A 14,389-nucleotide genomic window follows, 5' to 3' on the forward strand; every position below is an offset into this window, starting at 1 on the left:
ATGTTGACTCAGCCCTGCATCCCAGGGATGAAGTCTACTTGGTCATGGTGGATGATTTTTGAGATGTGTTGTTGGATCCAATTTGCTACAATTTTTGCATCTGTGTTCATTAGGGATATCGGCCTGGACTTCTTTTTGTTTGTTGCATCTTTACCCAGTTTGGGTATCAGTGTGATGTTAGCTTCATAAAATGATTTAGGGAGAGTTCTGCCTTTCTCGATTGCTTGTTATACTTTCAATAGAATTGATATCAGCTCCTCTTTGTATATTTTGTAGAATGCCTCTGGAAATCCATCTAGTCCAGGGGTTTTTGGTAGGTAGTTTTCTTATGACAGAGTCAATTTCCTGGGTTGTTATTAGACTATTTAGGATCATCGTGTCTCAACCTTGGGTGTTGTGTGATGTCAGAAATTCCTCCGTTTCATTTAGGCTATTGAATTTGTTTCCATACAGTTGTGCATAGTAATCTCTGATAATCTTTTGTATTTCTTCAGGGTCAGTTGTGATTTGATCTTCGGCATTTCTGATTGTGTTTATTCAGGCTTTTTCTTTCTTTTTCTTGGTCATTCTGACTAGGGGGTGCATCAATCTTGTTTATCTTTTCAAAGAACCAGATTTTTGTTTCATTGACTTTTTTTCCTATGGTATTTTTGTCTTCTATGTTCTGTATTTGGGCCTTTTCTTTGGTGATTGAATTCTTCTGCTGAAGCTAGGGTTTTGGTAGTCTTGCCTTTCTAGCTCCCCTAGGTGATTTGTTAGGCTGTCAACATGTTCTCTTTTTATTTTGCCTGATGTGTATTCATAGAGACATAAATCCCCCTTTTAGTACTGATTCCATGGCATCCCAGAGGTTTTGGCAAGATAGTTCTTCATTTTAATTTGTTTCCAGGAATCTTTATTTTTTTTAATTTATTTTTGAGTTGGAGTCTCACTCTGTCGCCCAGACTGGAGTGCAGTGGCCGCTCCCGGCCACCGCAGCCTCGACCTGCTGGGCTCCGGCGATCCTTCCGCCTCAGCCTTCCGAGTAGCCGGAATTACAGGCATGCACTACCACGCCCGGCTGAGTTTTTGATTTATTGTAGAGATGAGGTCTCGCTGCCCCAGGCAGGTCTCGAACCTGTGGGCTCAGGCAATCCACTCACCTCAGCCTCCCAAAGGTGCAGGATTACAGGCTGAGCCACCGAGCCCGGCTCAGGAATCTTTAAATTTCTGTTTTGATTTCCAGGTTGACCCAGGAGTTGTTCAGCATCAGGCTGTTTAGTGTCTTTGTGGGTTTGTGGGGAGTTTTGCTGGTGGTGATATTTATTTTTATTCCACTGTGGTCTGAGAAGGTGCATGGTAGTATTTCAATCTTGTGAAATTTTTTAATGTTTGATTTATGGCCATGGAAGTGGTCAATCTTGGAGTACATTTCATGTGGTGATGAGTAGCATGTATATTCCATAGTTGTTGGGTGGGGTATTCCGTAGTATGTACTAAGACCATTTGGCCAAGTGTAAAGTTGAGGCTCTGGAAATCCTTGTTGATTTTTTGCCTCAATGATCTATCTAGGGTTGTTAGTATTTAAGTCACCAGCTATGATAGTGTTAGAGCCAATATCTCTTTTTAGTTTACTTAGTAGCTGCTTTATAAAAGGGGGTGCTCCTGTGTTGGGTGCATATATGTTTAGGATGAATATTTCTTGTTAATGGATTGAATCTTTTATCATTATGTAGTGTCTTTTTGTATCTTTCTAAATTTTTGATAGCTTAGAAGTTGTTTGGCTGATATTAAGCTTGTGAGTCCTGCCTTCTTTTGTGATCCATGTGACTGAAAATTTATTTTCCATCCTCAAACTTTGATTCTGTGGATGTCTTTTGTGGTTAGATGAGTTTCCTGGAGGCAACAAATTACTGAGTCATGTGTTTTATCCAGTTTGCCATTCTATGTCTTTTCAGTGACACATTCAGTCCATTCACGTTCATTGAATTGTTGAAATGTGAAATTTGTCCCTGACATAATGCTCTTTTTTTTTTTTTTTGAGTTGGAGTCTCACTCTGTCACTCAGGCGGGCGTGCAGTGGCACGTTCATGGCCACCACAGCCTCTATCTGCTGGGCTCAGATGATCCTTCTGCCGCAGCCTTCCAAGTAGCTGGAACTATAGGTGCATGCTACCACACCCACTTATTTTTTTATTTATTTTAGAGATGAGGTCTCACCAAATTGCCCAGGCTGGTCTTAAACCCCTGAGCTTAGGCAGTCCTCTCACCTTGGCCTCCCAAAGTGCTGGGATTACAGGCTTGAGCCACCACACCTGGCTGGCACAATGCTCTTATAAGACTGTTTTGTTTTTGTTTAGCTTTTGTGTTCATATGTGAGTGTTTTCAGTTTTGCAAGTATGCTGTGTGTTCTGCTGCTTCTGTGTTTGTTTGTAATCTTGTGAAGTATATGGTCTTTCTTTTGTTTCTTTTTTCTTCTGTGCACAGTACCTTTTTAAGCATCTCCTGTAGAGCTGGTCTCAAAGCAGAATATTCTCTTAGGGATTGGATGTCTGGGAAGGATCTTATTTCTCCATTGCTGATGAAGCTTAGCTTGGCTGGGCAAGAAATTCTTGGTTGAAATTGTTTATCTTTGAGAACTTTAACGATTGGAGTCCAATTCCTTCTGGCCTGTTCTTTCTAGCACTGACTCTTTGCTGGGACTCTGATGATTGCTGGCAGTTTTTCATTGGTTTTTCTTCATTTGTAGCAGTTCTCATATCTTTCTCTTTAATTGTGTTGCTCAGTGGAAAATGGAGAAGCAGTCACTTCTGATATTTGCTCCACCTTTTGTCCTTCCTTGAGCTGGGGCTCCAGGTTTGTTCAGTTATGAAGTGGGGCTGGGGGTAGGGCACTGTGCTGTCTCTTTACAATTCTGAGAACTTAACAGGGGGTGGTGGGTGGTGCAAGGATTCTGAACCTATTGGCAGGTCATAATGTTTGCTGTCTGGTGAATGGGCCAGCTGGGACTTACTCTTTGTCTCTGCACGATATAACCTTACAGTGGGCATGCTTGCATAGCCCCTGAGTCCAAGACAGGGTATGAGAGGGAAAAGAGAGAAAAAAGAGAAAGGAGGAGTAAGAGAGAAAAAGAGAAAAGAAAAAGAAAAAAAGAAAGAAAAGGCAGAGAAAGAACAAAGAAAGGGAAGTAGAAGGAGGAAAGAAAAGAGAAAATCAACCAACAAAGCAACCAAATAAGATAATCAAACAAGCAAACCGATACCCTCTCCCCCCAAAAAACATGTTAATAAAGAGTTCTCAGCTTCAGTCTGTCTCTTTGAGAAGGGGGCGCCCTCTTGTGACGGGTCCTGGGACTGCAGGGCTGTTACTGCACGTTCCCTGTTCGCTGTTGGAACTTAAGATGCTGGAATCTTCACCCGTGCTGCCCGGGATTGGCAGCTGTGGCTTACCTGTGTGAGGGAAAGGGGCTGACATAACTTGATACAGCATCTCTTGGGATCTCACTCCCTTCTTTCCTCGCCCAGCTTTATCTCAGCTCCTAGGGCATCTAGTTCACGGCAGGGGAATGGGGCCTCCTGTCTCTGCCCTGCCCTCCCCATCTCTTTCACTTGTGGGGAGGGGTGGGGGAGTCAGTGAGGCACTCAGCAGCCCCAGGTGCAACACAGAGATCGAGAGAGTGCCTGGTCTCAAAATGCAGTTCCTTGTTCGGAGGCCGCCCTGGAGCACTTCTCTGCCCGGGCTTTAGAGAGTCTGGTCAATTTCTCTGCCAGCTGCTGCGCCTGTCACCAATGGGGCTGAGGGCTCACTCTCCAGCAGTCACCACCGTCTCGGGATCTCGGGACTGGGGGCGAGGCCTTGGAGCTCCGGCCAGGCTGGGAGTAGCTTCTCCCCCGTTTCCTTGGGACTCTGGCTCAGGCTCCCTTGCTGCCTGCATTCAGCCTGGCGCTGTGGAATTGGGGTTGACAATTACTCCAACTTGTCTTCCCAGGAAAAACTGTGCTGATTTTAGAAAATAGTGCTCAGTTTCTGCGCTCCGGGAAGCGCTAGGGCCCAAGCAGAGCAGCTGCGGCACCGGTGGCTTCACCAGGAGGGCCCTGGCCACTGGCGCTCGAGGCCCCACTTAATCAGCCTCTCACGCTCCCGCGGACACACAGAAACACACGCAGGATTGTCCATACCATCACTCACACACACACAGGGACTCGCCCAGTCCGACTGGTTAGGCTGCCATCTTCCTGGAAGTCCTCACTCTCCTGGTTTATTAAGTTTTTAAGTATTTTAGGTTTGGCACCTTACTATCTGGAATGTAATAGGGTTACGAGTACAATTTTGCTTCAAAGTAGTTAAGCAATTTTTGAATTTTTTTTGTTGTTGCCCCTTATACATAATCTTAATACTGGTTGTTGTGGCTCACGCCTTTAATCCCAGCACTTTGGGAGGCCGTGGCAGGAAGACTGCCCGAGTCCCAGAGGTTGAGATCAGCCTAAGCAACAATAACAACAAAAAAATTAGCTGGACGTGTTGGAGTGCCTGTAATCCCAGCTACTGCCATGATAGTGCCACTGCACTCCAGCCTGATGACAGACTGAGACCCTGACTAAAAAAAAAAAAAAAAAAATCAAAATCAAAATAATTGAAAATAATATTCATTTGATCCTCCATGATTTTCTGTTCAATATGTATTAAAACCTCTATTTTTGAGTATCCTGTAGTTTATCTTAGCAGTTCTATACTATTTTGATTATTGTAGCTTTGAGATGGATTTTAATGTCATACAAGTCAAGTTACTGCTTTTTCCCCCACACTTTCCTTGCCTACATTCTCCTATCACTTCTTACAGAAGAATTTAACAAACATTTTTTTTCAAGTTCTGCAGAAAGGCATTATCTCCTAAGAAGATGTTGGTAAGAATCCGCACTGACACTCATTTGGGATCTTGTTCGTCAGTGACAGATTGCACACAGATTAATATTACCTAGCACTTTGTAGCACTTGTTACATGCCAGGCACTGTTTTGAGTGTTTTATATTACAAGATTTAACCCTCAAAGCAATCCTCCTGTTATCTCTACTTTAGAGATGTGGAAACTGTGGTGAGTTTTCATCACTAGCCCCAAGACACCGGGCTGGCACACCCTGAATCCAGGAAAAGAACTGAGACAGTCACTGCCAGATGCTTCAAGTCATCGTATTGCCCTGCTTGCAGACCTGTCTGAAAGTGCCGAGTGCAAAGGCTACTTAAAAACTGATACTTTCATTTAACATGTCCTTCATCTTTATTGCACAAAGTACTTTTATATACTTTCTCTCATTTTATATCCTTTTTGTTGTGCAGAATATATATAATATATATATATTATTCCTAATAGTATATATATCTATGTATACATTCCTAATATATACTCTTTTTTATTTTATTTTATTTTAAAGATGTGGAGGACACTTCAGGGTTAGGTATACAAATGTTCGTTATGCAGGTACCCTTGTTGATGAGGTGTGCCCCTCCCTCACCTGGTATATATTCCTTATTAGGGAAGTTTAGCAGGGTTGAGAATTACCTGTTTATTCCTTTGATGTCAGATGAGGTGTGATTTCTTTTGACTTTGCCACAGAAAAGAATTTCCGAGCGAGTCCCAAGTATAGTTTAAGAATTTATTAGGAAAAAAAAAGACACGCTCAAAGAGCATGGGCGCCTTAAGAAAAAGGACACATGCTTGCCTTTGACAAGAAGCTTTACTACTTTTACAACCATGATTAAGCAAACCATGGGCTAAGAGAAATGGGCTGCAGGTATCTGGTCATCCATTTTGATGACCATCTCTCAACATTTTCAGGTTATAAGGACCTTCTAATCGAAGAAATGTGTTGCATAATTAGATTTGAGCTTTTTTTTTTTTTTTTTTAAAGAACATCATGTCTGTGTTTTGGGTCACTCCCTATTGTTTCTGGGACTTATTGTACTGGTAGATCCACATTCCAGTTCGCAAGGTGGTGAGGTCTGGTATGCCTGGTCAGTTAGGTGAAGGTTGGGTACTGACAAGAAAGATGTCTGGTTGCTTACTCTATTTTAACTTAGGCCTGCCAACAAGAAACTTATCTCTATGCGTAACCTCCACTGAATAACCTGCCTTACCTTCGTGAGGCTTTTTCTCATCAAGATAGTTACTTTAGCTTTATGGTACCCTTTATCATACACATTCAACATCATGGCTCCACATAAAAGGATATTAATTTGTGAGTTATTACCAGGTGGTTAAAATGTAACACCGAGACATGCTTATTAATGAAATTATAAGGGGTTATCTGTCTTAGTTTTTCGAGAATTTTAGAAGAAGAATATTGGGAAAGAAGCAAAGAACAGTAACCAAAATATCAATGCTTTTAGATTGCATGGTATAATGTTTATTTTTGCCTGCTGGGAATAGGAAAAAAGACATGAGCAAAATCCATGACCGCTAAGGGTATGTAAGCTATTTTGAATCGCTTCCTTAATGACAGTTTTTCTTGTTCTCTGGGCCACTGTGGCCTTAGGGAAAGGGACCAGCTAAAGCTCCCTCTAGGAAGGTGGAGGACAAAAAGTAGAGAAAATCCCTGCCAGGTGGGAAGAGGAAGTGAACAAAGGGCCTTCCAGTTACTAAGGGAGGATGGGAAGGGAAAAGGAAGGTTGGAGTCCGAAGGTCGGTTAGATCCCAGATCCTTGACACCCCTCCCCCTCTGCTCTGGGTCCTCACCCAGGGGCAGGGACTAAGAAGCATCGGCACAATCTGCACAGGTTTGGGAAGTAGGAACAGACTCTCACAGGTAGTTCGAGGGAGGCTGGAAGGAGGGTCCTCATCTGACTCCGGGTCTTGTCCAACACGGTCCCTTTGTGACCACATGACAACACAGCCTCAGCAAAGGGTGGCATCCTGCCTGCTGGCCTGGGACAGGGCGCCTGGGGTACCTCATGCACTTTTCTTCCTGCTCAGAAGATCCTTGAGTGCCATGATGGAAACTTTTTCCTTTTTTTTTTTTTGGATTGAGATATGATCTTCATGCCACATAATTCACTTTAAGAAAGTATACACTTTAGCAGTTTTTTTTTTTTTTTTTTTAGCACATTCACAAGATTTTGCAACCCTCACCACTATCTGATTCTGTTGAGGACTAAACCTGGCCTTCTTTTCTCTTATCCAGATTCCTAACTTAGAGGCTCGGGGAATTTCGCCTGATGAGGACTCACCAGACAGGGTTGTATTGCCCTATTACTCTATATCTGAACATCTGTTTTCCAGCCTGACTCTGGCATGACATCACATAATCCATAAAGGAGGAACCTTGTAAGACACTTATCTATTCTCTCTGAGGTCTGCCACATATAGGACTTCATCTACATGACAACAAACCTGAAGTGTTTTCTACCCCCTTATCTTTTTTTTCTTTTCAAGATGTGGGGTACACGTCAAGGTTAGGTACATAAGTGGTCATCGTACAGGTGGATTTGGGGCCTCCCAATGCTGCTCACTTTGTCTGGTTTGGGATCAGGTACGCTTATTAGTGTTATGTGTCCCACTAGTGCCAATCCCTTTCATGTGGTATCATGATAAATGTTCAGGGTCCACTTATGAGTGAGAACATATGGTACTCAGTTCTTTGCTTCTGGATAGATTACTGAATATGATGGACTCTAAATCCATCCAAATTGCTGTGAAGTCCTTCATTTTGTCTTTCTTTATAGCTGCGTAATATTCCATCACGCATATGTACAACATTTCTTTACCTAGTTCACTTTCAATGGGCTACATGGTTGGTTCTATGTTTTTGCTATAGTGAATAATGCTGTAGTAAACATGCATGCACAGGCATCTTTTTGTAGAATGATTTGCATTCTTCTGGGTATATTCCCAGAAGGGGGATCACTGAGTTGTATGGGAGGTCTATTTTTAGAACTTTGAGAAGTTGCCACACTGTTTTTTACAGACATTATACTAGTTTACACTCCCACCAACAATGTAGAAGCATTCTCTATTCTCCACATCCTCTCCAGCATCTGTTGTTTTTTGAGTTATTGATGATGGCCATCCTGACAAGGGTTAGGTGGTATCTCAGTGTGGTTTTGATTTGCATTTCTTTGATGATTAGTGAGGCTGAGCACTTTTTCATGTGTCTGATAGTTGTCTGTATGTCTTCTTTAGATGAGTGTCTATTCATATCTTTTGCCTACTTTTTTTTTTTTTTGAGTTGGAGTCTCACTGTCTCTCAGACTGGAGTGCAGTGGCATGCTTCCGGCCACCACAGCCTCGACCTACTGGGCTCCGGCGATCCTTCCGCTTCAGCCTTCCAAGAAGCCGGAACTACAGACACACACTACTACACCCGGCTAATTTTTTTTTATTTATTGTAGAGATAAGATGAGATCTCACCAAGTTGCCCGGATGGGTCTCGAACCCACGGGCTCAGACAATCCACCTACCTCGGCCTCCCAAAGTGCTGGGATTACAGGCTGAGCCACCTAGCCCGGCCTCACCTACTTTTTAATGGGGCTGTTTGTTTTTTTCCTTTTGACACGTTTGAGTTCCTTGTACATCCTGGATGTTAGGTCTTTGTCAGATATACAGTTTCTACCCCCTTATCTTAATAATGCATCTCCTCTACTGATTTCCCAAATTCCTTTAATAGGAACTACAAATTACTGGCCAAGAAATCTTTGCATCCACCTATGACCTGCAAGCCCTCTTGCTTGGAAATGTCCCTCATTTCTGGGCCAAACCAATGAAAATCTCACATGTATTGATTTATGATTTCTTGTCACTTCTGCCTTCCTAAAGTGCATATAACCAAGCCACCATTCAACCAGGATGGATACACCATTCAACCAGGATGGATACACTGAGGATGGGCATTCGTGGGCTTAAATCCTCAAGTTTGGTTCAGAATAAGCCATCTTAAAATATTTTACAGAGTTTGGATTTTTTTTTTCATCTGCACTGTGATCTCTAATTCTGTAATGGAAATTTGATAAAATATTGGTTATTTACTCCCCCCCCAGAGAAGTACCCCACATAAATATTTTTGAAGCTTTTCTTAGCACAGCTGTGGTGGGGTGGAGAAGTAATAAATCAACAGGTCCAGACTGAAGTTTCTGAGCATTTAATGAGGCAGTTCTGTCTTACTCAGTACCCCAAATTCTGTGTTTATCCAAAAGGCGGGTTCTTCAGATAAATGCAAGATTTAGGTAGCCTCAGCTATGTGTGATGTATCATGTCAGATTCAAGCTTCCCTAAACATCAGTCTTCGTGGAAGCAGCTGCCACATATACTTGAGGAATATATATGTGTCTTTACCATGTTCATATAAATTATAAAGTAAAGTGACCTGATGCGAACTTCAGTTGGGCTTCGAGTAGCAACATAATTTAGTGGAAAAGAAGGACCATGGTTGGCCTAAAGAGCTTGGGACTGAGAGTCAAGCTTCCAGTCTTGCTTTGCCACTAACAAGCTGTGTGACATTGGGCAAATCACTCATTCTTTTTGAACCTGTTTCCTTCTCTGTAAAATGAGGAGGCCGGGGTAAATGACCTTTAACCTCTCTATCCATGCTAAAATTTAACTTTCTGCTCTTTCCCTCTTTTCACACATCTCCACAATCAGAAGAAATAAACAAACAAAAAAAGTAATGTGACCTGATAACTTATTTATTTAATTATTACAGTCACCTTGATTCATAATCAGAAATCCTGATTCAATAACAAGCCATCCTCCCTTATCAGTGAGTTGAATAGATGGACAAAAGATTAATGCACATATTAGAGGTAGGAGATCTCATTTCCAGAAAATAGGATGATTTCTTACAAACCACTGAAGCAGTCCTATGAGGAAATACTGGGGATCACAAGTTCTATTAACCTTGGTGTGATGAGAAGTGTGAAAAATGGGTAACATGTTCCATGAGGTAGCGAAGAGAAAAAAACCAGAAGCGAGGTGGGACCAATAGAGGGAGAAGGAAAAAGTGTCACAGTAGTGGGCAAGGAAAGAGGAATGACCAGAACTGGGATCAACAGAGGCAGCTGATACTAACTGTGTGTTGTTCCACAATGTGCGATTAGAACCTGGGTTGTATACTTTTAGGTGATGTTTTTCTTTTCATAAACTACAAAGACAGTTCATTTTAAAAGGCTGGTAACAACGTCAGGCAGGCCAATAATGTTGCAATTATTTAAAAACAATTAAAGGCTGAGGCGAGTGGATTGCCTGAGCCCACGGGTTTGAGACCTGCCTGGGCAGCGAGACCTCATCTCTACAATAAATCAAAAAATCAGCCGGGCGTGGTAACGCATGCCTGTAATTCCGGCTACTCGGAAGGCTGAGGTGGAAGGATCGCCGGAGCCCCAGCAGGTCGAGGCTGTGGTGGCTGGGAGCGGCCACTGCACTCCAGTCTGGGCGACAGAGGGAGACTCCAACTCAAAAAAATAAATAAATAAATAAAAATAAAAACAATAAAAGCAATTGTATTGTTTAGCCATTCAAAGAAATGTTTAGGGAGTCGGGTTTGAAAAAGTCAGTGACGTTATATTTTGCAGTGTAAGTTTGTCACAGTAAATCCCCAGGGCTTGGTGATGGACCCCACAGCATCTAAACTGTACATTTCACACCAAGTTAAGTTTCAGGAGAAAAAGTAAAACCAGGACCATGACCTCAGGGAATTGAGAGCACGCACTCTCAAGAGCTTGGGAGGACTTTCCAGTTACATTTTGCTGAAGAAATATTGCTCTGACAAAGGTGAACTGTCACCTCAAATGGGTAAGACCTAAGAAATTCTAAAGAGACATTTTGTTCTCTCATAAAAATCATTTATTGGCACACCAGAAATGACAAGTTTTTCTAGTACAGTAGCTGTATGCATCTATAATTGCAATTCAGTGTAAACTACATGTTACAAGTCACTAGAAATCTAATTAGCAGGATGGATTTAATAAAGAACAAGAGGAACTATGAGTCTACAGCGGCCCAGCCATCGAGTCTCATTGGAGAATAAATCAAATATCAAACTAGTGTTGCCCGCAACAGAGATTTTCTGTAGCCAAGAAAAACCAAGACACACGTAAACAGGATAGCACCCATTCAATAAATTAGGTACACTTAACTAGAAAAACATCGTAACCGATAGCAAGAACCTAAATAAGATAAGCACAAAAGTAAATAATTAGCTATTCACATATTACTTTTTGCCAAAACTTCTATTTGTTAGCTTTCCCACTCTACTTCTTCCCTTCTGTCTGTTGTTCTTGTTTTTGTTTTTTTCCATGGTGAATTTCTTGGCTCACTGGCAAATATTTAGACAATGAATCAAAACTTCTGTCCGTGTCCTACCTGTTCTCAAACTTCATGTCAAACTACAGAATTTGAAGTGTCATTTAGAGAAGGCTAGCTCTGTATAAAAGTCATATGCCTTATTCTCCTGCGTCGGTCATGGTAAGGACATACGAGCCCATGTTTTTCCAAACATTATTTGGACTACTCCAGAAAGTTAGGCTGTGGATGGCAGCATAGTGGATGGATTTTTCATTTGTGACAGGCACAGAGAGTCTACATGGAGACAAGCATACTTATCCTGAGAATGTGAATGCCATGGACCGCAACTCAAGATCTCCATTACTGAGAATGGGTCCTCCACCCTCTGGTCACTAGTTTTTATTTTTTAACCATCCTTTTTTTTAAGGCTTAGTATTATAGCAGCATTAACAAAGAAGAATGCTGACATCATTTCTACCAAGAAGGGCTCTGTGATGAGTGCAGCAGGGACCATCATTAAAATAATGTGTTGGTGTGATGGCCAGAATGTGTGGGTTTTGAGCATCATTCTAGGAAACCCTAAAGATCTTGCCCATAGACCTCTGTGACCTTTGCTTGTTTCCTTTCTAGTACACATAAAATGATGTAATTATTTTATTTTTGCTTTGTTCTCCTTCTAGAATGTTAGCTCCAGAAGAGCAGAGGCTATGCCGGTCTGTTCATCACTGTGTCCCCACATGTCTAGAACACAGTGTTCTAGTGTCTAGAACAGTGCCTGGTCAACAATAGGTTCTCAATTAAAAAGCTTGTATTAAATAAACAAACCAAATCCTTAAGTCCCCTGGTTTACCTGTCTTAGAGACCTTCCAATTTTACACGATGGCCAGCATTTGTGGCCTGTCCTAACGATAGGACTGTCCTAATGATCGTACCCTGCTGTGAACCTGTGTAGCTGACATTTTTGTGCTTCAGTGAGTAGAAAGACTTCGCAATGATAGATTCACTCTGCCCACCTCCCAGACATTAGTTATGCAGAGTTAACACTACACGAGACGTAACAGGGTAAGAACATTCTAGGAGGTGCCGGCAAGCTCTGAATTCAGTTCATTCTTCCCTACCTCTCCTATCACCTCGTTGCTTGACAGAGAGCTTAAGAAAAAAGTTTGAGGGAGACTTTTCTCTTGGCAGCGCCAGTTCAGTAAGTCATCAATAACCTGATCAGAAAAGAAAGAAAATCTAACTCACCTACATAGAAAAATTAAGTTAAACAAAAGCAAAACCTGGGCACGGGAACGGAGTGACGTGATGGGCTACCTAGGTCCTTTGTTGGTTAGAACTGTAGGACGTGGAAGCGAAAGCAGGCATGATAGCAGAGGAGAGGCTGGAAAGGAAGGGGAAGAGCAGCGGCTGTGAGGACGGCAGAGGACCAGCTTTTCTCTCCTCCTCCAGCTCCTGCCATCTCTGTATCCCACCACGGCTGGCTGAGCTCCCGGCCATGGCTCTCTCAGGCGGAGGTAAGAACAGGCAGCTGGCGCCTCCACCGCACGCCCTTAGGCTATGGAAGCTCTGCTGGAGTAGAAGTCAGGGACTGGGAGCCCGGTGTGCAGCGTGACCTGGGGAACGAGATGGTGAGTCCTGCGAGGCACCATGGGTTCCCCCACCCTGCCCCCCTGGCCCCCCGCCTTGAGTTAGGGTACAGTGGGTGTGTTCCTAACTCAAAAAAGGATCTGTCCACTCCTCTTTAACATCTGCTCTCGTCGACACTGAAGCTAAATCTACAGCCTGGGCAACACAGCAAGACCTTGTCTCTACAAAAAAAAAAAAATAAATTAGCTGGGCGTGGTGGCACGTGCCTGTAATCCCAGCTGCTTGGGAGGCTGAGGCAGAAGGACTGCTTGAGCCTAGAAGGTTGAGGCTGCAGTGAGCTGTGATTGTGTCACTGCACTCCAACCTGGGCATCAGAGTGAGATGCTGACTCAAAAAATAAATAAACAAATGAAATAAAAAGAGAATTCTAGCAGAATTCTGCCCATGGTAAGAGCCTGCCAGTCCTGATGGGCTCCCAAATCCTGGTGATGCTTGGTTATATGGTTCTCAGCCACCTGTCTCTTTTGAAGGATTCTGGGGAGATTCTGTGTTCTCTATGACCAAAGACACAGGCGTTGATTTGCAGGTGGCAGAGCCAGCTGGCTACACTGCTGTGGCCGTTGCCAAGTCCATGGATAGGAAACAAATTAGAGACAACTCTCGCCTTACTAATTGTCTGCTAGTTATTTCAACTTGGGCAAGCCTTTCTTTCTGGGATTGCATAGATGGTTGCCAATCATGAAGAAACATAGCACTTATAATATTTCAGCAAATTCTGCCCAAACTCCAACCTCAATGGATAGCTACATGAACAAGACCAGAACCACTTCCTGTCTTGCTCCCCTTCTTGTCACTGTCTTTCCCAGCCCAAACATCTTCATCTAAAGATACTCGGATTGTCCTGAATACCATCTAACATGATATTCTTTAAAATTGAAATGGCTAAAAATGTGGAAAGCTTTGAGTGAGGTTTCTTTGAAACTCGCCTTTAGGGCAAGTTATGGTTTTCTTTCCTCCAATGTAGAGGCTGAACTCTGAAATATTAGATTCCAGCCTCCCAGAAAGCCCCATCTACTTGCAGGAAGAGAGAAGGGCAGAGGTCACCGGGGTGCAATCAATGTTACTGCACATACTGATGGACAACAATTAATGTTTAAAAATATAGCTTCGAGGACTGGTTCTGGATGGGGCACAAATAATCTGCAGGGTTTTGGTTTTCAGGCCCTACCTTAAGGCAGCCACTCCTGGAATGAGGCTCATAGCTGTTAATGAAAAGCCCAGCTCAGGAGAGAAGAGACATCCTAAGTCCTATTAGTGGCCAGCAGAGTACAGCCCTTCTGCCTTGCATGGCTTGGATTTCTCCGACCTTAGTCCAGCCCACAGGCCTTTTTACCCTTCCTTGTCCGTGTGAGGCCCCTGTGCTTTAGAAACCTTTTCCCTCCTTCCCTCCCTCCCTCCCTCCCTTCCTTCCTTCAGAGTTGGAGTCTCACTGTCACCCAGACTGGAGTGCAGTGGCCGCTCCCGGCCACCGCAGCCTCGACCTGGTGGACTCCG

At 43.1% G+C, this 14,389-nt stretch overlaps 1 protein-coding gene across 4 annotated transcripts in view; it reads right to left on the reverse strand.

Moving 5' to 3' along the window:
• Nucleotides 1-11,415: 11,415 nt before the first annotated feature.
• TRIM9 (tripartite motif containing 9) overlaps nucleotides 11,416-14,389 on the reverse strand; it is a 131,656-nt gene continuing 128,682 nt past the window's right edge. For all 4 annotated transcript variants that reach the window (XM_008057273.2, XM_008057277.2, XM_008057274.2 and 1 more), the window contains one exon: nucleotides 11,416-12,861. In XM_008057273.2, coding sequence (XP_008055464.1) covers nucleotides 12,799-12,861 — 63 coding nt within the window. In that variant the 3' untranslated portion in view covers nucleotides 11,416-12,798. The remainder of the gene's footprint in view (nucleotides 12,862-14,389) is intronic.

This window comes from Carlito syrichta, unplaced genomic scaffold, assembly GCF_000164805.1.
Source record: "Carlito syrichta isolate Samal-C Ts95f unplaced genomic scaffold, Tarsius_syrichta-2.0.1 Scaffold302918, whole genome shotgun sequence".
Taxonomy (NCBI): domain Eukaryota; kingdom Metazoa; phylum Chordata; class Mammalia; order Primates; family Tarsiidae; genus Carlito; species Carlito syrichta.